This window comes from Primulina eburnea, chromosome 2 (assembly GCF_022965805.1).
Source record: "Primulina eburnea isolate SZY01 chromosome 2, ASM2296580v1, whole genome shotgun sequence".
NCBI lineage: Eukaryota > Viridiplantae > Streptophyta > Magnoliopsida > Lamiales > Gesneriaceae > Primulina > Primulina eburnea.
The window spans coordinates 3,492,895-3,519,233 of record NC_133102.1 but is presented as its reverse complement, the minus strand read 5'-3'; the positions used below and the strand labels follow the sequence as shown (position 1 = coordinate 3,519,233).

The following is a 26,339-nucleotide window of genomic DNA, read 5'->3' as shown; positions in this document are numbered from 1 at the left end:
AAGGGGTTTACAATGGATATGATGTTGATTAAATTGAATAGAATCAATTGATAATAGATAATTTTTTTAAAAAAATTCAAATCAAGTTTATGCAAAAACAAGCTGAGATTTATTTTTCATATCTTTATATTTGATTTGCTGGTTTTTTGGGGGAAAAAATTGGTTGATTAAGAGAGAATATTTGAAAAAATGACATACTATATAATTAAATAATGAAAACGAATGATGATTTAAATTGACTCAGTAATTTATTTTGGTTGCAGATATTAGAATTATGCTTATGTCAACATGATTTTTATTTATTTATGTGGTGATTCCTTTTTCTAAAAAAAGAAAATATATTTATTTTAGTATTGAATGATTCAGTTTATTTACGAATGATAATGGAAATAAAAAAATAATTCAAACTGAATGAAAAATATAGTGTTAATATTATTAAAAATGATTAATATGTAATATATGAATCAAGAGAGTTTGTTTGCTTGAGTGATAATGATCCAGAGAACTTCTATAAAGTATATAAAAGTCTTAATTGAATATATCTACAAAAATCATTAAAAATCAATAATTCTCTTACATTGAATACACCCTTAAGATAAAGAGTGAGTCTCATGTGAGACCGTCTCACGGATCATAATCCGTGAGACGGGTCAACCCTACCCATATTCACAATAAAAAATAATACTCTTAGCATAAAAAGTGATACTTTTTCATGGGTGACCCAAATAAGAGATCCGTCTCACAAATAATACCCGTGAGACCGTCTCACACAAGTTTTTGCCTAAGATAAAAGACAATAAAAATATTAATGACTTATAAACTAAAAATGATATAATAAATATCATGTTGATGTGTTTTAACAATTTTTATTAATGAAAAATGATGATAAAGAAAACTGCGGTTGATTAGTCGATGAGTTCAATTTTTTAAATTTAACTCAGACTTTCAAAATCTCAAATACGACAATGTAGATGTCAAAGTTAAATGATATATTTTTCAAAATGAGAGAAATTATTATAATTAAATTGTGTGAGCGGTTTAATATTTTAATATAAATTAAAATAATATAATTTCTTAGACGTGTCAACTCTACGGATATTCATAATAAAAATTAGGCAAATACTTGTGTGAGACGGTCTCACGGGTCATATTTGTGAGACGGATCTATTATTTGGATCATCCATGAAAAAATATTATTTTTTATGCTAAGAGTACTACTTTTTATTGTGAATATGGGTAGGGTTGACCCGTCTCACATATTACGATCCGTGAGACGGTCTCACATGAGACCCACTCTAAAAATTAATACTTTTTCATGGATTATCCAAATAAGAGATCTGTCTCAAAAATACGATTCATAAGACTATCTCACACAAGTTTTTGCCAACTATAAATATCATTACACTGTAAATATTTGCGTACAATACAGAATGATATTAATCTAGCTGTGCTCGAAAAAGGAGGTAACATAAAATAAATATTTGAATGTAATGATAAAAAAAAATGTCACGCGTGGTGCAAATTGGTAATATAACCGAAATCGGATGGCAAAACCGCGAACATACTTTTCAGAAACAGCGACCAATACAGATCGATATATATGTGTGTGTGTGTGTGTGTATTATACGATTCTCTATCTACGCATACATATAACTCTGCAATTTCCGACGCACGTCACTTTAGAGAGAGAAAGCGAGGGGTGTAGAGATCTGAAGCTCTACTGATTCCATTCCATCTTTCGAAAATCAGCTCAGTTTTCCACACGTGAAGGCCTTCGCTCCGCTTCGCTGGTAATTCTTTAACCTATTCATTTTTTTGTATATTTATGCTAAAATTTGGCCCAAGTACAGCTTGGAGCTGGAATTTGAACAATAGCTCTGAGTGCGGTGCCAATTCTGTGCATTTTATTGCTTTGAATTTTGTCAGAATTTCCTGGGAAGTAGTGAAATTATTGTCAAGATTTGCTGGGGGTTTTGTATGACGTTGAATTGGATTTGAGAGTTTGATATGCTGGAGTACCTGCGATAATCTTGCGAGGTTTAATTGTGTTATTGCTTTTCTAATTTATAGGCTCTTTAAATCATGGGTGAGGGATATTGTTTATGCACAATGCGGTAGAGATTTGGTTTCCATCTGTGGTTCGGAAGAATAGGAGAAGCAATTGCAGCTTATTAGAACTGATAATAGGCTAGAGGGTGGAGTTAGTCGAAGAAACTACAATGGAGGATTTGTCAAAATATGCACACAGTCCCGTCCATTTGTTTGTGCTGCGGCGTGATCACGTAGCATTGAGAAGGATTGTGGCAGTGCTCCCTCGGTTAGCGAAGGCAGGAGAGGTTAACACGGAGGCCGAGTCTTTGGCTGCTGAACAAGATGCCGATGCTGTGTCTGTGGTGATTGACAGGCGGGATGTTCCTGGAAGGGAAACCCCATTGCACCTCGCAGTTCGTTTGCGAGATGCGATTTCAGCTGAAATTTTAATGGCAGCGGGTGCTGATTGGAGTCTTCAGAACGAAAATGGATGGAGTGCTCTCCAAGAGGCAGTTTGTACTCGGGAGGAGAATATTGCCATGATCATTGCCAGACATTACCAGCCTCTTGCCTGGGCAAAATGGTGCCGTAGACTTCCTAGGGTTGTGGCTTCAGCAGCCCGAATACGTGACTTCTATATGGAGATAAGCTTCCACTTTGAGAGCTCAGTGATACCGTTCATCAGTAGAATTGCCCCATCAGACACTTATCGAATATGGAAACGTGGTTCTAATCTACGGGCAGATATGACTCTTGCTGGGTTTGATGGGTTTCGTATTCAACGCTCTGATCAAACAATTCTCTTTCTTGGAGAGGGGCATTCATCAGAAGACGGCAATGTCTCTTTGCCTCCTGGCTCTTTGATTGTGCTTGCCCACAAGGAGAAAGAGATCACAAATGCTTTTGAAGGAGCTGGTGTGCAACCATCAGAAGCCGAAGTTGCTCATGAAGTGACTTTGATGTCTCAAACTAACATGTACAGGCCTGGAATTGACGTCACTCAGGCGGAGCTTGTTTCCCATTTAAATTGGAGAAGACAGGAAAGGACTGAGATGGTTGGAACTTGGAAAGCCAAGGTTTATGATATGCTTCATGTGATGGTTAGTGTGAAGTCGAGGAGGGTTCCTGGCGCTATGACGGATGAGGAACTATTTTCAGTTAATGACGATGACAGAATGGCTAGTGCAGGTGAGCATGAAGATTATGATGATGTATTGACAGCTGACGAAAGAATGCAGTTAGATTCCGCGCTTCGCACGGGATCTGGTTTTGGGGAGGATGAAGACACTGAAGTGCAGGACTGCCATGAAAACTTAAATGGTGGTTCTTTTGAAAGTTGTGAATCTAATGGTGTTACGAAAGAGAAGAAAAGTTGGTTTGGTTGGAATAAGAAATGTGCAAAGACACCAGGAGATGAGCCCGAGGATTCAAAAAGTTTTAAATTCTCAAAATTGGCATCTGATGACAGCAAGCATAAGTCCAATGACAGTCAGAGATCTTCGTCTGAGTTTCTTAAGGAAGACAATGGGGACCTTAAAAAGTCAAAAGATAAAAGTGGCAAGAAGAAAAAGAAGAAAGGGGCCTCTGGTGAACCGAAAAATGAAAGCGAGTATAAGAAAGGTTTAAGACCTGTTTTGTGGTTGACACCTGATTTCCCTTTGCAAACAGAAGAGCTGTTGCCCTTGCTTGACATTCTGGCAAACAAGGTAAAAGCTGTTAGAAGATTGCGGGAGCTGCTGACTACCAAACTTCCTCCTGGCACTTTTCCTGTGAAGGTATTTACTGCTTATCTCCTCTCATGCACTTTGTTATGATATTTTTAATTTTGCAAATGTTGGTCATGCACGCATTTGCAGAGCTTTGGACTACCTCATGGGTGTAGTAAGTTGGATAAGGGTCCATTATTTCTTACCTTTCGAGAAAAACTGTAATAGTTCATTTAGTCATACATGTTTCTTGAAAAAGTGGATGACACCAATGGATGGTAAAATTGAAGATGATACAGAGCTGATATATTGACATCTATGCAGAACCATCTATGCCTAATTTCTATCTGGAAACACTGAAAACACCAAAATTATAGTCCTGTCTCAAGTTGAATTTTTTTTCAATACAAATATTTAGTTTTGTTTGATCTTTGAGTTCCTTAAGGAAAGGGAAAAATTATCTCCTTTCCTGTTTGCATGATTGCTCCGTCTCCAATATTACGAGTACATGGTGATCTTGTAGAACCATCTATGCCCAATTTCTATCTGGAAACAACCAAAATTATAGCCCTGCTCACGTTGAATTTTATTTCAATACAAGTATTTAGTTTTGTTTAATCTCTGAGTTGCTGTAGAAAAGATGAAAAATTATTTCCTTTCCTGTTTGCATGATTGCTCTGTCTCCAATTTTACGAGTGCATGGTGATATTGTAGCGTGCAAAAATTTGAGTGGGTTGGTGTCTCTGTTGTGGGGACGTCAGTCACTGCCTCGGGTGAGAGTTGACATTATGTCGGCCTCAGTGAGGAACTATTGTGATATAAGCTGCTGTGAAGCTAAAGATGAAGACGTTGAATTGATTTTTTAATTAGTTTTCTTCTTCTATTACCATTGTCGGTTGACCTGATAAGAGCAAGTGGCATATATAATGGTGCCTATGTTGCATGTATACAGATACGGGTATCGTATCGAATATGATATATTCGATACAGAACAACAATACAACAAATTTTGAAAATATAAGACACAATAAGGTTTGAATACGACAATTATTAATCTAACATACATATAAATATAAGAGTTCTAATTGTGAATTTTCTAATATACCCTTATTCATTTAATTCATTTAAGTTAGTAAATTAAATCAATGGTTTTTTTAATGGGTTCCTTTAGTAATTTATTGTACATCGTAAATGACTTTTGATATTAATGCATATAGAATTTATCAATTTACCAATGGTTTTTTTTTTTTTTTTGTTACTAATAAAATTGGTTGTTAAAATGAGTTGATTTTTTCATGGTTGCTAATGAATATTTAATGTTTTTATCTTATCTTTTATCTTACATATATACATACATCACTTTTATAACAAGTTGATGTTTAAATTGAACTAAGAAGCGTCATATTTTTTATTTAAATATATCATATTTTATTTTTGTGACCCTATTTTTTCTTTATATATATATTTTTTTAATGTTTGCAGTTGTTTTTATGCTTATTATTTTTATTTAACATTATTGGAAATATTATATGCATAGAAAATTTAAATCATATGTCTACATTATTGTGTTTACACGTGTTTGCAAATTTAGAATGAATATTCATAGTTCGTTTTCCGTGAAATGGGTCAATTCTACCCGTATTTATAATAATTAATATTTTTGTCATAAAAAATAATACTTTTTCATTAGTGAATCAAATAGGAGATTCGTCTTATAAAATGACTTGTGGGGCTCTCTCACAAATTTTTTATGTTATCTAATTTATATATCTATTTTATTTAGCAAAATTACAATTGATATTTAATTTGCTAAATATTTAGTAGTGATTTTATTTTAACATTATTACGTTAATTTAGTTAATTAAGATAATTTTATTTGACAATATTTTGTCTATGTTTAATCCTTTTAAGTACATCGTGATTTTGGTTTCGATAAAATTTACTATTATGTTATTTTTATTGTTTTCCCATTGTGAATTATATTTGGATGAAAATTTATATTTTTCAATTTGAGAGAGTTGTCATTGTGTTATAATCACATGGATTGAAAGTGTCATATGAATAAGTGAATATATATGATTTATTGTCATAATATATTTTCATTTTTTGTGTTTTATATATATTTAGATTGATAAATACTCATAAACAATATGTTATTCGATTTTAAACATTATCTAAATCTCTTATTAGTTATCTACGTGCATCGCACGTATACATTCCTAGTGTATTTAAATATATATATATATATATATATATATATATATATATATATATATCCGAATAGTCAAACCTACAAAAAGTCAACCACACGGATTTTGTCATATCCAATACGCGTATCAGAGTGTCCGTATCCGTGTATGATACTTTTGAAATTTTTTTTATGAGTATCTGTGCTACATAGAATGGTGCATTAATCACAAATATGTTTTGCTTGTAATTCCTTATTGTTTGTCAATCTAAATATCTTTATATCTATTAGTCTAGAATTGTCGAGCCTTTTGTAACAAATATGATCACCTTTTCTCAAATTTTAAGCAAATACCGCTCTATAATGATGAAGTTAATTTCTAATTATATAACGTTTTGAAGTTAACCCTCGTGTGTTTTGCAATGAAGCAAAAGATGCTTGTATAGTGCAAATAAGATACAATTAAAGTTTCGATGCTTGAGGCTTCATTGTCGAGGAGTATTCGTACGAATTAATACTGCACGCTTTGAAAGATAGTTGTGCCTGTTGCAAAAACATGATTTTTTCCTCGCTTATTTTCTTTCTTGGAGTTCGCCCGTATGTGCTGGATGTTTTTGTGCCATGTTTGACTGACGAATGTGTCATTGTACAGATTGCCATCCCAATCGTCCCAACAATACGGGTGCTGGTAACATTTACAAAATTTGATGAGCATCAACCCACGGAGGAGTTCTCGACCCCTCTTTCGAGCCCTGCACATTTTCAGGATGGCAAGTCAAAGGAGTCAGAAAGCTCAACATCATGGATTTCATGGATGAGGGGTAGCCGCGGAGGCCAATCAAGTGATAGCGAAGGCCGTGGCTTTCGTGATGAAGTCGACCCTTTCCACATACCATCTGATTACACATGGGTTGATGCCAACGAGAAAAAGCGTCGCATGAAGGCCAAAAAAGCAAAGAGCAAGAAACATGAAAAACACGGGAAAACTAGAAATCCAGATGGGACAAATCGATCGTGCGAGGATATTGGTTAGCTGGAAAAGGCTTGATTGATACATGCCAGCTCTCCTGCTGTTGGAACCAGAGATTTCAACATCATCCAAAGATTAGAGGTATAAGTCTGTATCAAATCTTCTTCATGACATAAAATGGCTTCTTGAGAGAGATAAGTATCATAAAACTTGTGTCAAACATCTCATCGGTATAATAAAATTGTAGGCTACATGTTGCAAAATATTTGAAAAAACATCCTAAACTTGCATTTAAGGTCCGATCAGTGTTCTTCATGGAGTTGTAATACGCCAAAGGTCGGAACCATTGCCATCACCTACCTCATTGTTGTATTAGGAGATCTCTCGAGATGTATTGATATTTTGATTTGTAAATTGTGTCCCGTCCCGTTTCGTTTTTCTTGAGATTGATTCAAAAATGTATTCTATGTCCAAGTTTGGTTTCTTTCTTTTGAAATTTTTTTGGTCCAGGTAATGGTTGGTAAATCCTGCCCCAACTTAATAAACCCTTTTTGCTGATAATTTAATTTTTACGTCACAATATTTTTTTTACTAGATCTTGTGCGGTGCTGCATTTACTACGATCTACTCCAATTTATATAATATAATTTGGATTGTAATCAGATGGTAATAACACCGAAAATGATTAAAAACTAGAAAGAATGTCATCTAATTTCATTTTTAAAAATTAAACGCCCTATGCCGCGTCTATTCCATCAAAACTCCACTTGTCCAAATTACTAGAATTTTCCTAAATACAACATTTCATAAAATTGTGTGAGGTATTATTCAACTTATTATCGTATCTGATGGACAATCTATAATTCCTTTTAATTACGAATATCTTTCTGTACACCATGCATCCGCCTTTTCAAGAAACGCGTCTATCATCGTCTGTTCTATCGTCATATGTTTGACTTCGCAGACCAGAAGTCGTCTTAATATAACAATCTGCTCGGACAAAGAGGGTGATATTGTTCCTCAGATTATCGAATCATCCAATGGAAAATGTCTCTGAACTCCAATGGATTTTGATTTCTCTACCAAAATCTATCCTTGTTAACACTCAAATAACCATACATGACTTGTCCTCCAGTATTCCTTGTATCATCAATGAGAAAACACGATGTCGAGCCCAATGCTGCGACGGAAAAATCAGCCTCGGTGGCCATCCGAAAGTTAACATGTGGGATCATTCGTGTTCGTTTCCCTACCTAGACTCGCCTCATATGTTGCCAGTTTGGCATGTCACGTTTGTGTCGTAAAACTTCCAATGCTGGTAGGATTTCGATCCATGGATGACATCCTAATTGAAAGTGATGAGCATTTACTACTTTCAGCTGACTTTCTCAACATTCTACCAAATTTCTACAAGAAACTACATGTGAAAACTAGTGGCAGAGACTGGAAGATTTTATTTGCGTTGAGAGGATGAAACTAAAATTCAAAAAGTTTACGAGGGGCGAAATTTATATCATATGTACTTTTTCATAAAAATATATAAAAAATGGCCTTACGTCCCACTGGTTCCACCACTGGTATGAGAAATCAATACATTGTTCATATTACACGAACCTGCATTTCAGTAGATAGCCAGATGTTGTTGAGATGTGGGAAGCGTTTTCGAACTCGTCGGGCGAGGTGCATGCATTCTTCAAGTCCAACCACTTTCATTTCACATGCCTCATCTCCCATTCTAACGTGCATGCTTAACAATAGACGAGGAATCCATGATTCATGATTCAACCGTACGTATTATCTCTGTCATAAGAGTTCTTGTCTTCTGTATCCTGCAGAATGTTTAGAGACACGAATGTTTCTGGATGTTCGAGAATATCCTTTTTAACCTCAATAAGTTTACGGTGTTTGAGACTCCAGATCCTTTTCTAATATGGCAGGTAAAATTTGTGCAAATTTTTTTCTTAGTTGAAGTTAATAAAAGGCAAAGTTGGATGTGCTTGGTTGGCTTGCTCCCCTAAATTTAGTTTGTGATGCTAAATAAGAAATTTATCGAACATGTTCTACTTTTATAGCTCTTTCACCCTGCTGATAAATTTCTCCATTGATGTGATCAGGGCTCTCTTTTCCTACTACTTTTCTTCACGGTGGTGTGCTTTATTTTCCGTTGTGGATTTTCGCGGTTGTGGTCTTCTTTTAACTATTTGAATTATCTTAGTTGCGGCAAAAACTTGCGTGAGACGGTTTCACGGGTTATATTTTGTGATACATATATCTTATTTGGGTCATCCATGAAAAAATATTTCCTTTTATTGTGAATATCGATAGAATTGACCTGTCTCACAGATAAAAATTCGTGACCCTCTCTCAAGAGACCTACTCCCGATTCGTAGCATTTGTTAATAGTACTGGCAGGGGCGGAGCTATGCAAGGGGCTGGGTTGGGCTCGAGCCCCACCTAGTTTTTTTTTAAGAATAAATATGTTTTATTTTTTTTAAAAATTGATTAGTCCTAAAATCCAATCTGTTTTCTCTCTCTCTTTTCACTGTTGCGTCATATCTTTCTTCTATCTCAAACTATCACAATTTTCATTACTTCAAATGGCCATAACTTCATCATCGGTCGTCAGTTTTCAAAATCGATCGTAGATTCAGAAAGCCCACGAAATAAGCTTTCTTTTAATACCAAATTTTCGAAGTTTCTTTGTCGTCTTGAACTCAGTTGTCGCCCATCGGTCACCATTTTCACCGAAAATCATGAGGAAATCTTAGTGTTAGACTTTCTACCGCTCGTTCTTATTGTTCTTAGTTAGATTTCGAATTTAAATGTAATTTCATATTTTAGTATTACGAAATTTGAGTATTTTGGTTTTTTTGAATTGTGATAATAGATATATATATATATATATATATATATATATATATATATATATATCAAATTGTTGATTGTACATACTATATCTGAGCTGATTGATGGTACTCATAATTTTTTAGAATTTATTTGAGTATTATTTCGAATTTCCAGATTTTATATTGGGGATTGTCGATTTTTATTGTTGATTATTTATTATTTGAATGTTTAGATGCTATAAAAAATATAAATGCGAATTTATAGAATTTTGTAGTTATTTTTGAGCAATGAAACTTGTTAAAACAGCTCTTCGTAACAAGATGGATGTAGAGTTTTTCGGAGATTCTATGGTAATCTACATCGAACGAGATTTGATTGAAAAATTGATAATGATTTAATAATGTACGAGTTTTATTCTAAGAAGAATCGCATAGCACAACTTCAGTAGTGTTTTAGCTCTATGTTTTTCATGTATTAAATATTAAATACTCTTTTTTCTATGTTTTCATTAAGTCAATGTTTACATATTTTTTATTTTAAATTTTTTAGTTAATTATTTATTTTATTAAATACAACATGGGACGGAGCTAGCCTCAGCTAATTTTAAATCCTGACTCCAATCCTGGGTACTGGTTTCTTGATTTTATATTAAATTCAGATGTATTAAATCGAGCCAGTTTCTTGATAGTGTGGGGGTACTGATTTGATTGCATTTATATTACACTGATAAACAACACGTAGTTTGCATATTGAAATCATCAAATGAGTTTGTTTGCTGGAATGCTGATGATCCAGGAAATTAAAATAAAATACGATAATAATAGTACTGATTTATTAGCTGAAAATGATATAATAGATATTATGTTGATATGTTTTACAAAAAAATGTTAATGGAAAATGATGGTCTATATATATATATATATTTTAAAGAAAACGGCGGTGTATTAGTCGAAGAGCTTAATTTTTCAAGTTCGATTCAGACTCTCAAATTCTTACGACACTAATGATATTTTTTTTTAAAGATGAGAGAAAAATTTGTTATAATTAGATTGAACTTTGTGAGCGGATTAATATTTTAATATAACTATAAATATCATTATACTGTAAGGGGACGTTTGATTTGGATGATAAGGTGGGTTTATTTTTTTTAACACACCTTATCATTCATTTGGTTTGCGTGATTATTTAACCAAGTCAATACCTCATATGAATGATTAGGTTATATTAGGTGGGTTAAAATAATACCTCCTCACTCCCTAAGATTATTTATCCAACTCTTAATCCTTCATATTTTTCAATTTTTCCTTTCTCCTATATCCAAACCCACCACTACTTCCCGCCATGACCGCCGCCACCGACCACCGACCGCCGCCGCCCCCGCCGACCTGCCGTCGTCGGCCGTCGTCTGTCAAACCGCCACCGACAGCCGCCGCCGCCGCCGACAGCCGCCGGACGTCGCCGTCGCCGAACCACCGCCGTCGTCGGACCACTGCCGTCCCGCCGCCGTCGCCGCCAGAGTGGAAGAAGAAAAAAAAAAGAAATGATAATTTTGTCCTTTTATCAAAAAATTCAAAATTATCCTATACTTAAAAATCATATCAAATATAATATCATATATTACATTACTACAACAATCATTTTTTTTATCATTTAATTACTAATCATTAATTTATTTTATCCTCTAAACTAAACGTAGCCTAAATATTTGCGTACAATGCAGGATTATATTAATCTAGCTGTGCTCAAAAAAGGGGGATGGCATAAAACAAATATTCGAATATAATGATTAAAAAAATTGCCAAGCGTGGTGCAAATTCGTAATACAATCAAAATCGGAGGGCAAAACCGAGAACATGCTCGCCAGAAACAGCTACCAGTACAGCTCTCTCTAATCTGTATATATATATATATATATATATGCGTGTGTATATTCAATTCTCTGTCTATCTATGCATACATATACGCACACCATATTACTCTGCAATTTCTGACACTTTAGAGAGAGAAAGCAAGGGGTGTGGAGATCTGAAGCTCTACTGATTCCATTCCATCTTTCGAAAATCAGCTCAGTTTTCCACATGTGAAGGCCTTCGCTCCGCTTCGCTTTGCTTCGCTGGTAATTCTTTAACCTATTCATTTTTATTTGAATATTTATGCTAAAATTTGGCCCAAGTACAGCTTGGAGCTGGAATTTGAACAATAGCTCTGCGTGCGGTGCCAATTCTGTGCGCTTTTATTGCTTTGAATTTTGTCAGAATTTCCTGAGAAGTAGTGAAATGATTGTCAAGATTTGCTGGGGTTTTTGTATGATGTTGAATTGGATTTGAAAGTTTGATATGTTGGAGTATCTGCGATCATCTTGCGAGGTTTAATTATGTTATTGGTTTTCTAATTTATAGGCTCTTTAGAATCATGGGTGAGGGATATTGTTTATGCACAATGCGGTAGAGATTTGGTTTTTATCTTTGGTTCGGAAGAATAGTGGAAGCAATTGCAGCTTATTAGAACTGATATTGGGTAAGGGGGTGGAGTTAGTCGAAGAAACTACAATGGAGGATTTGTCTAAATATGCACATAGTCCTGTTCATTTGTTTGTGCTGCGGCGTGATCACGTAGCATTGAGAAGGATTGTGGCAGTGCTCCCTCGGTTAGCGAAGGCAGGAGAGGTTAACATGGAGGCTGAGTCTTTGGCTGCTGAACAAGATGCCGATGCTGTGTCCGTGGTGATTGACAGGCGGGATGTTCCTGGAAGGGAAACCCCATTGCACCTCGCAGTTCGTTTGCGAGATGCGATTTCAGCTGAAATTTTAATGGCAGCGGGTGCTGATTGGAGTCTTCAGAACGAAAATGGATGGAGTGCTCTCCAAGAGGCAGTTTGTACTCGGGAGGAGAATATTGCCATGATCATTGCCAGACATTACCAGCCTCTTGCCTGGGCAAAATGGTGCCGTAGACTTCCTAGGGTTGTGGCTTCAGCAGCCCGAATACGTGACTTCTATATGGAGATAAGCTTCCACTTTGAGAGCTCAGTGATACCGTTCATCAGTAGAATTGCCCCATCAGACACTTATCGAATATGGAAACGTGGTTCTAATCTACGAGCAGATATGACTCTTGCTGGGTTTGATGGGTTTCGTATTCAACGCTCTGATCAAACAATTCTCTTTCTTGGAGAGGGGCATTCATCAGAAGACGGCAATGCCTCTTTGCCTCCTGGCTCTTTGATTGTGCTTGCCCACAAGGAGAAAGAGATCACAAATGCTTTTGAAGGAGCTGGTGTGCAACCATCCGAAGCTGAAGTTGCTCATGAAGTGACTTTGATGTCTCAAACTAACATGTACAGGCCTGGAATTGACGTCACTCAGGCGGAGCTTGTTTCCCATTTAAATTGGAGAAGACAGGAAAGGACTGAGATGGTTGGAACTTGGAAAGCCAAGGTTTATGATATGCTTCATGTGATGATTAGTGTGAAGTCGAGGAGGGTTCCAGGTGCTATGACAGATGAGGAACTATTTTCAGTTAATGACGATGACAGAATGGCTAGTGCAAGTGAGCATGACGATTATGATGATGTGTTGACAGCTGACGAAAGAATGCAGTTAGATTCTGCGCTTCGCACGGGATCTGGTTTTGGGGAGGATGAAGACACTGAAGTGCAGGACTGCCATGAAAACTTAAGTGTTGGTTCTTTTGAAAGTTCTGAATCTAATGGTGTTACCAAAGAAAAGAGAAGTTGGTTTGGTTGGAATAAGAAAGGTGCAAAGGCCCCAGGAGATGACCCCGAGGATTCAAAGAGTCTTAAATTCTCAAAGTTGGCATCTGATGATAGCAAGCATAAGTCCAATGACAGTCAAAGATCTTCGTCTGAGTTTCTTAGGGAAGACAGTGGGGACCTTAAAAAGTCAAAAGATAAAAGTGGCAAGAAGAAAAAGAAGAAAGGGGCCTCTGGTGAACCGAAAAATGAAAGCGAGTATAAGAAAGGTTTAAGACCTGTTTTGTGGTTGACACCTGATTTCCCTTTGAAAACAGAAGAGCTGTTGCCCTTGCTTGACATTCTGGCAAACAAGGTAAAAGCTGTTAGAAGATTGCGGGAGCTGCTGACTACCAAACTTCCTCCTGGCACTTTTCCTGTGAAGGTATTTACTGATTCTCTCCTCTCGTGCACTTTTTGATGATATATTTAATTTTGCAAATGTTAGTCATGCACGTGTTTGCAGAGCTTTGGACTACGTCATGGGTTTAGTAAGTTGGAAAAGGGTCCATTACCTCTTATCTTTCGAAAAAAACTGCAATAGTTCATTTAGTCATACATGTTTCTTGTAAAGTGGATGACACCAATGGATGGTAAAATTTAAAATGATACAGAGCTGATATATTGACATCTATGCAGAACCATCTATGCCCAATTTCTATCTGGAAACGCTGAAAACACCAAAATTATAGTCCTGTCTCATGTTGAATTTTATTTCAATACAAGAATTTAGTTTTGTTTAATCTTTGAGTTACTGAAGAAAAAGGGAAAAATTATCTCCTTTCCTGTTTGCATGATTGCTCCGTCTCCAATATTACGAGTACATCATGATATTGATTATTGTAGCATGCAAAAATTTGAGTGGGTCTGTGTCTTTGTTGTGGGAACATCATTCACTGCCTCGAGCGAGAGTTGACATTATGTTGGCCTCTGAGGAACTATAGTCAGATAAGCTGCTGTGAAGCTAAAGATGAAGACGTTGAATTGGTTTTTTAATTAGTTTTCTTCTTCTATTACCGTTGACGGTTGACCTAATAAGAGCAAGTGGCATATAAAATGGTGCATTCCTCACAAATATGTTTTGCTCGTAATTCCTTATTGTCTTTCCATCTAAATATCTTTATATCTGTTAGTCTAGAATTGTCGAGCCTTTTGTAACAAATATGATCACCTTTTCTCAAAATTTAACCAAATACCGCTCTATAATGATGAAGTTAATTTCTAATTATATAACGTTTTGAAGTTAACCCTCATGTGTTTTGCAATGAAACAAAAGATGCTTGTATAGTGCAAATAAGATACAATTAAAGTTTCGATGTTTGAGGCTTAATTGTTGAGGAGTACTTGTACGAATTAATGCTGCACGCTTTGAAAGATAGTTGTGCCTGTTGCTAAAAAAATGATTTTTTGCTCGGCTTATTTTCTTTCTTGGAGTTTGCCCGTATGCGTTGGATGTTTTTGTGCCATGTTTGACTGATGAATGTGTCATCGTACAGATTGCCATCCCAATCGTCCCAACAATACGTGTGCTGGTAACATTTACGAAATTCGACGAGCTTCAACCCACGGAGGAGTTCTCGACCCCTCTTTCGAGCCCTGCACATTTTCAGGATGGTAAGTCAAAGGAGTCAGAAAGCTCAACATCATGGATTTCATGGATAAGGGGTAGCCGCGGAGGCCAATCAAGTGATAGCGAAGGCCGCAGCTTTCGTGATGAAATCGACCCTTTCCACGTACCATCTGATTACACATGGGTTGATGCCAACGAGAAAAAGCGTCGCATGAAGGCCAAAAAAGCAAAGAGCATGAAACACGAAAGACAAGGGGAGACTAGAAATCCAGATGGGACACTTCGATCATGTGAGGATATTGGTTAGCTGGAAAAGGCTTGATACATGCCAGCTCTCCTGCTGTTGGAACACGAGATTTCAACATCATCCAAAGATTAGAGGTATAAGTCTGTATCAAATCTTCTTCATGACATAAAATGGCTTCTTGAGAGAGATAAGTATATCATAAAACTTGTGTCAAACATCTCATTGGTATAATAAAATTGTAGGCTACATGTTGCAAAATATTTGAAAAAAACATCCTAAACTTGCATTTAAGGTCCGATCAGTGTTCTTCATGGAGTTGTAATACTCCAGGGTAGGAACCATTGCCATCACCTACCTCATTGTTGTATTAGGAGATCTCTCGAGATGTATTGATATTTTGATTTGTAAATTGTGTCCCGTCCCGTTTCGTTTTTCTTGAGATTGATTCAAATGTATTCTATGTCCAAGTTTGCTTTCTTTCTTTGAAATTCTTTTGGTCCAGGTAATGGTTGGTAAATCCAGCCCAACTTATTAAACCCTTTTTGCTGATAATTTAATTTATACATCACAATATTTTTTTTACTAGATGTTGTGTGGTGCTTCGTTTTCTACAATCTAGTCCAATTTATATAATATGACGAGATGAATGTGATTTGTACGAGAAAATAAATATGTGGTAATCACCCCGAAAATTATTAAAAACTAAAATGGGATGTCATCTAATTTCATTTTTTTAAAATATACGCCCCATGCCTCGTCTATTCTATCAAAACTCCACTTGTCCAAACTACTGGAATTTTCTTAAATACAGGTATTATTCAACTTATTATTGTATCTGATGGACGATCTAATTCATTTTTATTACGAATATCTTTACTACTTAGATCAAGTCGTACAGATGTTGCATCCGCCTTTTTCATGAAACGCATCTATCTTCGTCTGTTCTATCGTCATGTGTTTGACTTTGCCGACTAGAAGTATTCTTAATATATCAGTCTTCTCGAACAAAGAGGGTGATATTGTTTCTCGACAATGAGATTTTCGAAAAGTATCGTGATCATCCAATGGAAAGTGTCTCTGAACTCCAATGGATTTTGATTTCTCTGCCAAAATGTATCCTTGTCAACAATCAAATAACCATACATGACTTGTCCTCATGTATTCCTCGTACCATCAATGAGAAAACACAATGTCGAGCCTAATGCTCCGACTGAAAAATCAGCCTCCATGGCCATCCGAAAGTTAACATGTGGATTGTTTGTGCTCGTTTCCCTCCCTAGACTCGCCTCATATGGTGCCAGTTTGTCATGTCACGTCTGTGTAGTAAAACTTCCAATGCTGGTAGGATTTGAATCAATCGATGATATCCTAATTGAAAGTGCTTAGCATTTACTAATGTCAGCTGATTTTCTCAGCATGCTACCAAATTTCTACAAGAAAAAACTACATGTGAAAACTAGTGCCAGAGTCTGGAAGATTTTATTTGCGTTGAGAGTATGAAACTAAAATTCAAAAAATTTACGAGGGGCAAAATTGAATATTATATGTACTTTTTCATAAAAATATATAAAAAAAATGGCCTTACGTCACCACTGGTATGAGAAATCAATATATTGTTCATATTACACGAACCTGCATTTCAGTAGATAGTCAGATGTTGTTGAGATGTGGGAAGCGTTTTCGGACTCGTCGGGCGAGGTCCATGTATTCTTCAAGTCCAATTACTTTCATTTCACATGCCTTATCTCCCGTTCTAACGTGCTTGCTTAATAATGGACGAGGAATCCACGGTTCATGATTCGACCATACGTATTTATCTCTGTCATACGAGTTCTTATCTTCTGTATCCTGCAGAATCTTTAGAGACACGAATGTTTCTGGATGTTATAATGCAAATATCGTCTGCTTCCCTCCTCAGGATACAGATGAAAGGGGTAAGCACAAAAAGCGGATTTGTGAAGAAAGATTGGGATATAAAATGTTGTTGTGAAACTAGAAATTTGTATAAGAACATGCACATCATTGACAACAACATTCCATTCAGTTCAGAAAAGTAACACTTTTATCACAAATGATCTTCTTTTTACAAAGAAGACATGATTCCTTTTAGTCTATTTGTCATGGCCTTACTAAGGATTTTATAGCTTACATTGCATAAGCTAATTGGTCGGAACTGTGTTATCTTCTTTGGTTTCTCGACTTTAGCTATTAGCGTCAGTAAAGTATCATTGACTCCTTGGGGGATAATACATGTCTCGAAAAAACTCACATATTGATGCACCCACTACAGACCACATTTTCTGAAAAATGCCATCATGAAGGCCATCAGGGCCTGGAGCTTTAAATGGAGGCATGTCAAAGAGGGCTTGTTTTATTTCTTCGATAGAAAAAGCTCCCTGGATGCTCTTCATTTTTGAATCATCAACCCTTGGAAATAGGCCTTGCTGCAGGGAAAAAGGATTTCCACTCGAGCTGGATTGGAACAATGAGGTAAAATAATTTTGTGCTAGTCTCTTGATCTCTTCCTTACCGGTTACCCATTGTCCATTATCATCCTTGAGGGTATTAATCTTGTTTCTGCTGCGCCGTACTATGGTGGAAGCGTGATAGTATTTGGTATTTCTGTCTCCTGATAATATCCAATCCTCCCTCGATTTTTGGAATCACATAAGTTCTTCTTGTTCTAGTATTTTGACAAGCTCTTTTTAAGCTTATATTCCAGCTTCAGCAAACCTTGTCTGGGATTTTGATTCATGCTTCTTTGGATGCCTTCAATTTTAGCTATAAGCTTCATTTTATTCTTGTGAATGCTTCCAAAAGTAGATCTATTCCATTCGGGCAAGACATTTGATATCTTTGCAATATTTTCTTCCATCTTTTGCCTCTCATCCCATTCCTCCTTGATTACCTTCGGAAACTCCTCATTAGTGAGCCATGCTGCTTGGAATCGAAAAATCCCCCTACTGGCTGGTTTTCTCTTGTCTTTCAATTGTATTAGGAAAAGGGCATGATCTGATTGAATGATTGGTAAATGGATAACATGATAATCCGAAAACATATCCTTCCATTCTAAGTTGCACAAGCCTCTGTCTAATCTAGCACTTTTATATGTATTAGCGCTTATACCCCCGGTCCAAGTGAATTTAGATCCCTCGAATCCCATACCGATCATGGCTTGGTTGAAGATCCAATCTGTAAAGTTTGTGCTTCTATGATGGGCTGATTTCCTTTGGGAAACAACTTCATCATCTGAAGTGACGGAATTATAATCCCCAATGGAGCTCCAATGTCCTGCGATGTTCAGCTTCTCCATAGTGAGGTCATGCAACAGTTTCTTACGTAGAGTTGGGGCTTCCGTACACAATGGATAAGAACCACGGATCTTCAGTACCAGTCTCAACCCGAACAAGGACAAATTGTGGGTGGGTATGAACTATCTCCAAGTTGATATTATCTTGCCAAAAAACCCAAATACCGCCACTGAAACCCATTGCTTCGACCCTAAGCTAGTTCTCATAACCCATCTTCTTACAAATCCATCTGGCTCAGGGACGTAGCCAGGAAATAAACCGAGATCGGGCTGAATGCCTACTAGCGACGGCTCTTCCAAACCGTCGCCGATTTTAGATCGCCGACGGTTTTGATAAACCGTCGCTGATCGAGATCGGCGACGGTTTTAGGTGCAAACCGTCGCTAAATAGCGACGGTTATAAGTAAACCGTCGTAATTTTAGCGACGGATTATATAAACCCGTCGCTAAACCATACGTTTTTTTTTTGTACCCTGGGCTATGGGCTAAAATTTGTTATAAATTCAAAATTTTAGCGACGGATTTACTTTAGCGACGGATATAGTAAATCCGTCGCTAATTCATCCATATTTTTTAGTAGGCCGAAAAATCTAGCCAGGGCTGGAGCCCACCCCAACCTTTGGGGTGGGCTCCGTCCCTGATCTGCCTCATCTCGAGTAAGCCTAATATGCTAGGATTGAGTCTTCTGGCTCTGTTCGTAGCTTTAGATGATGCTCCTTGGCAATTCCAAATTAGTAGATTCATCATAAAGAATATCGGTATATTAATGGGTTTGGTTACAAAATTTGAATAATATTTTTTTTTTATTTTACAACGGGAAGGGAAAAGGCTCGAAATGAGCCGATGTAGCAAATGATATATATATATATATATATATATATATATATATATATATATATTTATTTATTTAATATTCAAGTAAGTTTTTTGTGTGAGAATATCTTGTTTCATACTATCTCAAAATTTCAATTTGTTATCACCAGTGTTACAAATTTTCCCGTTATGGTATCATTCAAACCAATCAGTGCATTAACCTATATTAACTTAAGTGATTAAAATAAAATAAAATTATTAATCACAACTCATTCTATGTTTACTTTAAAAAATTAAACTTTTTCTAAACTCAAAGCCCATTAATATCTATTTCTTAAAATCAAATATCCATTAATAATTAGATTTGTTCATAATTGATAATTTGTTCATAATTGATAGTCATCGATTAAGGTAGGAAAAATGATATTTGGTTCATATAAATGGTTAAAAAATAGAAAAACTCTTCATCTACAATCTTTGGTCGGTAAAAATAGATAGAAAATGACAAAGTCGAGATTTTTCAGTTAATCACCGTTCTAATCGCAATTTAATATATCAAACTAAACATTTATTAATTATTCATTATCACTTTATATATTATTCAATTATTGTAAATAGTAACACTATAAGCTATCCTACAAAATATATTCCTAAGTAATCGCAACCTAAATTAATTTTCAATCTAGAACAATCTACGCTGATTTCCTGGCAGTATGCACTGGTAGATGCCAACAAGTGCAATGATAATCTACAGTATGCACTGGTAGATGCCAACAAGTGCAATCTACGCAGCTCTCATTTATGGAAGTATGCACTAGTAGATGCCAACAAGTGCAATCAATAGGGCCTAAATTTCCTGGCAGCTCTCATTTCTTGTATCCGCTTTTTGTCCTGCTCGAATTTGCTTTGCAACATCATAATCTCTGCAACCCGGGAAAAAAAAATGAAACATCAACCTTATTACTGTCCATCACATTGTTGATATGGATGTGTAACCCTTAAATTAAAAGTACCAGGTTCGTAAACTACCAAGTAAAAAGAATTTTGCAAAAGAATCAAGCATACCGTTTCTGTGGGCTTCCCTTCTCCGGAACTGATAAAAGTCTAAAATAACGTCTTTACTCTTCTTTTTGGCCATCTTCTCTAGAACAGCAGCTTGGGCAACAGAACTAACAGCAATTCCACTTTCAGCCTCAGTAGTCTTTTTCCTACCTTTATGATGTACAACAACAGTCCACCCACCTCCTGCTGCTTGGGCTTCCCTTTCCTTTCTTGCCTACATCAATGGTAAAAGTTAATAGAGTGACAAGATGCAGAAAAGGGCAAAAAACCAAACACGGGCCAAAAATTAATCGATGAGCTAGGACTATTTATGCAAATTTGGGAAGAAAGAAGAATGAGGAAAATCTAAAGACATACCAGAGAGCTAGTTCCTCAGCTTACAAAACAAAAATGTATTTCAATTAACTTATCGTGACCATATTTTATTTGAAAGATGCTAAAAAAAATTAAAAAATTTTCACTATAAATATTAAATACCTGCTCCTCTTGTGCCTCATGTGCTGTTATGAAGTCATCAATCCTTTCTTGCAGTACCTTAATTCCAGGTCTGGTCTGATGGTATTGCATAACCCATTCTAATAAAAAACAAAAACATTTAACTCAGATCAAGAAGGTTTAAGGAAAACAAATTCTCCAAATTGTTTAATAAATCCATACTTTTCATTCCTTCGGAATTGTCCTCATCTCCTGAGGACGTCTGATCAACTTCATCATCTGCAACATTTCCTTTCTTCTTAAGCAAATCATCCTGTGATGATTCTTTACCCAGTAACTTTCTCTTTTTCTGTTTTGCAGACATTTTTGGCTTTCCTACCATTAGATAAAACAAATTCCACAATTATTTTTTCCAGTACTAATATGATAGCATAAAGTCGAGGGTACGCCAGAAAGGCATGGTCATAATGAAGATTAGTAGCTAGTGCAATCAGTTACCACTAGATTTGAAGCTTCTTGTATCAGCCTCATCAAGTCCTGTAGAGTTTATATCTTGATCTTTGCTTTCCAGCTTTGAAGTCAAAGCCATTTCCTCATTTGACAAAATGACAATCACATTGTTTTGCAGTTCAATGTCTATATACGTATGGAGTATTGACACTAATAGTTTTTTTCGTTATATTTTAGAGGCAGAAGTATCGAATACGAAATCAATCTTAATTTGATCAGATTCAAATTATGAGTCCACGTGCTCCAATATGTAACAGGTCATCAAAATCACACAGCCAGAGTGCACAAAACAAGTAGGTCATGATTGACAAACCAGTCCACATCCTCAAAAGGCTTAAAAAACACATGAAGCTGTTGAGAATTATAATACCGGAATCCGGATATGATCATAAGTCGCAATTTTAAGTCAAATGTCGTACTTTTCAAACGAGGGACATGTATATTTTCCCAGTGCAACTGGCCAAAGCCAGCCCAAAAGCCAGGATTCGGCGGATTTCCATCACTCCACGGCCACATCCTAATTTGGACTTGGACACCATTCTACTACCTAACTGAAACAACTTAGTTGCGTGACTTGGGTCCAGCATTGAGTCCAGAACTATGCAGGGGAGAAAGGAATAAGAGTAAAAAAATAAGAGTTAAGAGAGACAAACGATTGTTAAAAATGTCACTGCATTACAAGGCTTCTTTTGAGCATTTTAATGATGTCCCTTTTTGGAAAAAGGGGATTCCTGAATATTTGGTGTTTGGAAGCATGCTATATGACCAACCAAAAATAGGAAACACCGCCTAGGAGATCCAGTCAACCCTCAGTATCCAGGATCAAAGCACGAGTTTGTGATGGACTTGGCAGAAGGTGAGGAGGAAGGACTCTACCTTGGCTTGACATAATGAGCTGCTAAACTTGACTTTTTATCACATGAACAACCACTTAACACTGCATATAGAGATACATTTTTAAACAAACCATATACTCATCCGATACAAGCAGCACAGACCTAAACATTGTGTCGAGGGTAATGGGGGTGTGAAATGGGTTTAAGTGGGGAGTCTGAGTCTCAACGGGTGCGGTCCTTAGGTTGATGCCTCATATTATGTTTAATGACCAGCACGCAAAAACTCTGAATATTTAAGGGAGACTACATTAACCTGGTCAAGAACTAGATTTATCGGATATTAACAGATTAATTGTTTCAAACATTGAAGCCTTCTTAAACAATGTTATAATATTCATGACCATGGACTCAAGTTAAACTGTTACTGATTTGCATCAATTCCTCAGTTTCACAAATATCTAAAGAACCAAACGTACCAAATTTTTTTTCCATCCAAACAATATTAAAAAAAAAAACCATCCACACATAATAGCTGAAGTTACTATAGAATTAAAAAACCAAAAGAAAACTGAAAGCTAACACTAGTAGAATTTCCTTGATTTACTTCGCATATTAAAAAAGTCATAGGTTGATTATTGCCGAAGTAGATGCACGTGAAGTAATAGGGTACCATTTTACTTCGCATTATCACCGAAGTCATATCCAAGAAATTAGCAAAGTCTTCGGCCGGTTCAATGAGGGAAAACCGGTCCGGAATTAGACCGATGCCGAAGTAAAACAACGTCTTTTACGTCATCGATTTCGTAAAATGCAGAAGTACTAGCTTATATATAACTGCATAGTTTACATTTTCAGCAGACTCACCATGCCAAATCCAATTCACATAATTTTGACTAAAACCATAGAAATAAAGATGCTCTCGAATGAACTTAACCGGTCCTTTTTTAAGATTTATACATTTGCAACAAGGACAATGAATTAAATTGGAGTTGATGTGGGGATACTGTAAACAATCTTTAATGAACTGTTCCACACCCTCCTCATATTGTTTGGACCTTCTATCCGAGTGAATCCAGGATTTATCCATTTCAATATAGCAAAATCCCAAAAAATGTAACGATAATTTTTTGTATTATTTACCACTAGATGAAGGTTTTCTTCAAACTGCTTCAAGGACTCTAACTTTCTTCAATGTGGATTTGATCAAAACCTGAAAATATTATAATAAATAAGAAAAAGTTGTACAATAAAACTATGTAAAACTATAGAATCCAACACTTAGGAGATCCTAGAAATCACAAGCGATAAAGTAAATGATAAAAGTAACATTGAGATTCTCAATACCGACTTCAATAATGTCACTTGCCATTTAGTTTCTTGAACACAAAAAACAAAAACGAAAGAAGAATACCTATTAATGAAAACGAACAAACTTTGCTAAGTGTACATTTTAATCAAGACAATTAGTACATAAAAATAAAACACAGCAGAAAAATGAGGATAAAAGAAACGCGACTATTAATATCATGATTAACACCTGATTTTTTTTACAGAGATTAACACCTGATTAAATATGATTCTTTGTGAATTTATTTTTAAAGTTTAATTATATATGATATATAGGTTACAAAATCATAGGTATCAATACAAACCACCTTTAACATAGAAAATTACTATTATTTGCAGCTCGAGTAATCTTTTATAAACTGAACGAGCCTACTTGAAAATTTGATGAAGAGGTAATGAATAATAGTTGCCAAAAAAACAGATACGCTTCTTTGTCAAATTTCAAAGAAGAATGGCTAAATCTCCTAAACTTCGCGTGTGTTTAAAAGAGAATTCTAATAAAAATCAATTGAAATGCATGATGGGTTGGGATACACAGACAATAAAAATTTAACCAACATTAGTAATATATGTTATAAAATTGGATGACACGTCACTGAGGGTGAATATTGGAGGCGGTAGCTGGGGAGTATGCATTCCAGTGATAGGATTGACACAGAAGCAAATATTAAACAGTTTGTTGATACGGACATGATGGTTAAGTTCTGTATTCAGGCAGGGGAGGCCTTCACTTTTGATTCTCTTTTACCAGAAGCTTCTGGTGTTGTGCTTGAAGAAGGTGCACCTTTAATATAACAATTCTACTGGGGCCAGCAAGAAGATCACCGGCTCATCCACCAAACACTACATAGATATGATTGAGTTTTCGATAGTAAAACTTGTAAATTAGATATGTTAAGTAGCTCCGAAGAACATCAAATGTATGTATATTACATGGTTGTGCAATATAGTATTAATACTGATTACTGTGTACAAATTTTTTATATTAGATTAAAAGTTGTTAAAATTACATGTTGATTTGAAGGACCACTTAGTGATTCATGTATGTTACATCTATTACTAATGTTGATTAGAAAGTGGAAAATTAAATTTAAAGCATTTTATGTATGAAAATTTAGAATTTTTTTTAATTTAAAAATGTTCTCCTTCGATAGTTATATAAAAAGTAAAAACATAAAAAATCAGTAGGCTTTTTTTGTAAGGAAAATAAAATATAATATACTCCTTTGCAACAATTGAGTGATAATACATGTATTTAGAATAGATACAGAGAGGAACAGAACAAAAAGGAAGGGGGTCGAACATGAAAGTTGCCAAAAGCATGAATAATGAAGGGGACTGGCCTACAAACCTAATTAAATCCCCAAGCATTTTGCTGTAACTTGCATGCATGTAAAGCTAGAGACATTGTTTGACAATTAACAGATTTTTTATACGAACAAAACAAGTTAAAACTTGGAACAAATAAATGGGAGAAAATGAGATGATAAGACAGATGATGCATTCCTGGAAACTCTAAGAAATGAGTATGACATTTATATCCAAAGGAAAGGATTGCATATAAAGATAATATACCAAATGAAATCCTCAGAATGCCTATATACTATATATATTCAACTTCCCCTAACTTTAGATCTCCCACCACAGGTCCTTTTCTCTCCATATGAACGAATTATATTTGTACCAAATTTCTACAAACTCAGCACCACAAATATATACCTACGTATATTTGTGTACATGTCTTTAGAAAAAGTATTCCAAATTAAACCAGCAACTAAAATCTGAAATTACAAAATTGAAACCAGCAACAAAAAAACGAAACCCTTCAATCATAGGGGCAACAATCTTCCACAAACCAGCAACAAAATTAATTGGAAGGAAGTTACAAAAATGAAACCAGCAACTAAAACGAAACCAAGCAACAACCATCGAGAAACCAGAAGTTACGCAAAAAATTGAAATCTGGAAACACCCAAAATCGAAGCCCTTCAAAAAATATACCACAAGCAGCAACAATCATCGAGAAATTAGCATAAATCCGAAGCAAACACCCAAAAATGACAAACCTGAAGGCCAGCTGCTGAAGCCGCGCCAGGATGAAAGTGAAGGAAGAGTAAACGAACGCGAGGCTGCTGAAGTGAAGTCTTATGGTTATGGACCGGGTGGGTTTTGGGCCTAATATATGTGGGCCTAATTCATGTGTATATATTAAACTTTTACGGTTGCTAGACTAAATTTACACAGTGTATTTTAATTCAGGAAATAAAATTAGATTTTTAATCTCCTTTTCAAATTAAATTATGTCTTCGAATTAGTCTTCAAATTTATAAATGAAACCCCGGCAAGAAGGAAGGTGCATTTTGTATCAGTAAAATCTGAAAATTGGAACCTTAGAATAACCATTTTAGTACATGCAAAAATTTTGTATTCTTTTTTAACCCAACGTCCTTTGTTTCGGTGACTTTTCATTACTTTGATATTTGTAGCTTTAAAAAAAATAAAAAATAAAAAAAATTCAAACCTCACACAATTTCAATTATCATCTCATATTTTCCTCAACTTCGTTTCGATTTAGCTGCTTCACGATATGCTCTCAATTATCATATTTAACAATTAATAATAGATTTTATTTTATAATTACTTGTAATCATTCTTATTTAAATTGACATAGTGGTTTTTTCTTCATTTATGAAATTAATTTTTTTATGTCGTTTTA

General features: G+C 35.5%; 3 protein-coding genes across 4 annotated transcripts; 2 read left to right on the top strand and 1 right to left on the bottom strand.

Moving 5' to 3' along the window:
* Positions 1-1,632: 1,632 nt before the first annotated feature.
* Positions 1,633-7,379, top strand: LOC140820512 (uncharacterized). The gene is made up of 3 exons (XM_073180798.1): positions 1,633-1,790; positions 2,071-3,806; positions 6,578-7,379. The coding sequence occupies exons 2-3, from the start codon at positions 2,220-2,222 to the stop codon at positions 6,956-6,958; spliced, it is 1,968 nt and encodes a 655-aa protein (XP_073036899.1). The 5' UTR covers positions 1,633-1,790; positions 2,071-2,219; the 3' UTR covers positions 6,959-7,379.
* Positions 1,658-15,891, top strand: LOC140820497 (uncharacterized). 2 transcript variants are annotated; one of them, XM_073180791.1, is made up of 3 exons: positions 1,658-1,790; positions 12,142-13,878; positions 14,990-15,891. In XM_073180791.1, exons 2-3 carry the CDS (start codon positions 12,175-12,177, stop codon positions 15,368-15,370), a joined length of 2,085 nt encoding a protein of 694 aa, XP_073036892.1. In that variant the 5' UTR covers positions 1,658-1,790; positions 12,142-12,174; the 3' UTR covers positions 15,371-15,891. The 2 variants fall into 2 exon arrangements, with proteins under 2 accessions (XP_073036892.1, XP_073036895.1); XM_073180794.1 differs by lacking the exon at positions 1,658-1,790 and adding an exon at positions 11,681-11,858.
* Positions 15,892-19,971: 4,080 nt separating this feature from the next.
* Positions 19,972-25,789, bottom strand: LOC140820487 (uncharacterized). Its single transcript, XM_073180783.1, has 6 exons — positions 25,690-25,789; positions 21,429-21,522; positions 21,153-21,305; positions 20,973-21,070; positions 20,499-20,709; positions 19,972-20,356 (listed from the first exon to the last, which is right to left on the bottom strand). Exons 2-6 carry the CDS (start codon positions 21,517-21,519, stop codon positions 20,271-20,273), a joined length of 639 nt encoding a protein of 212 aa, XP_073036884.1. The 5' UTR covers positions 21,520-21,522; positions 25,690-25,789; the 3' UTR covers positions 19,972-20,270.
* Positions 25,790-26,339: the final 550 nt, after the last annotated feature.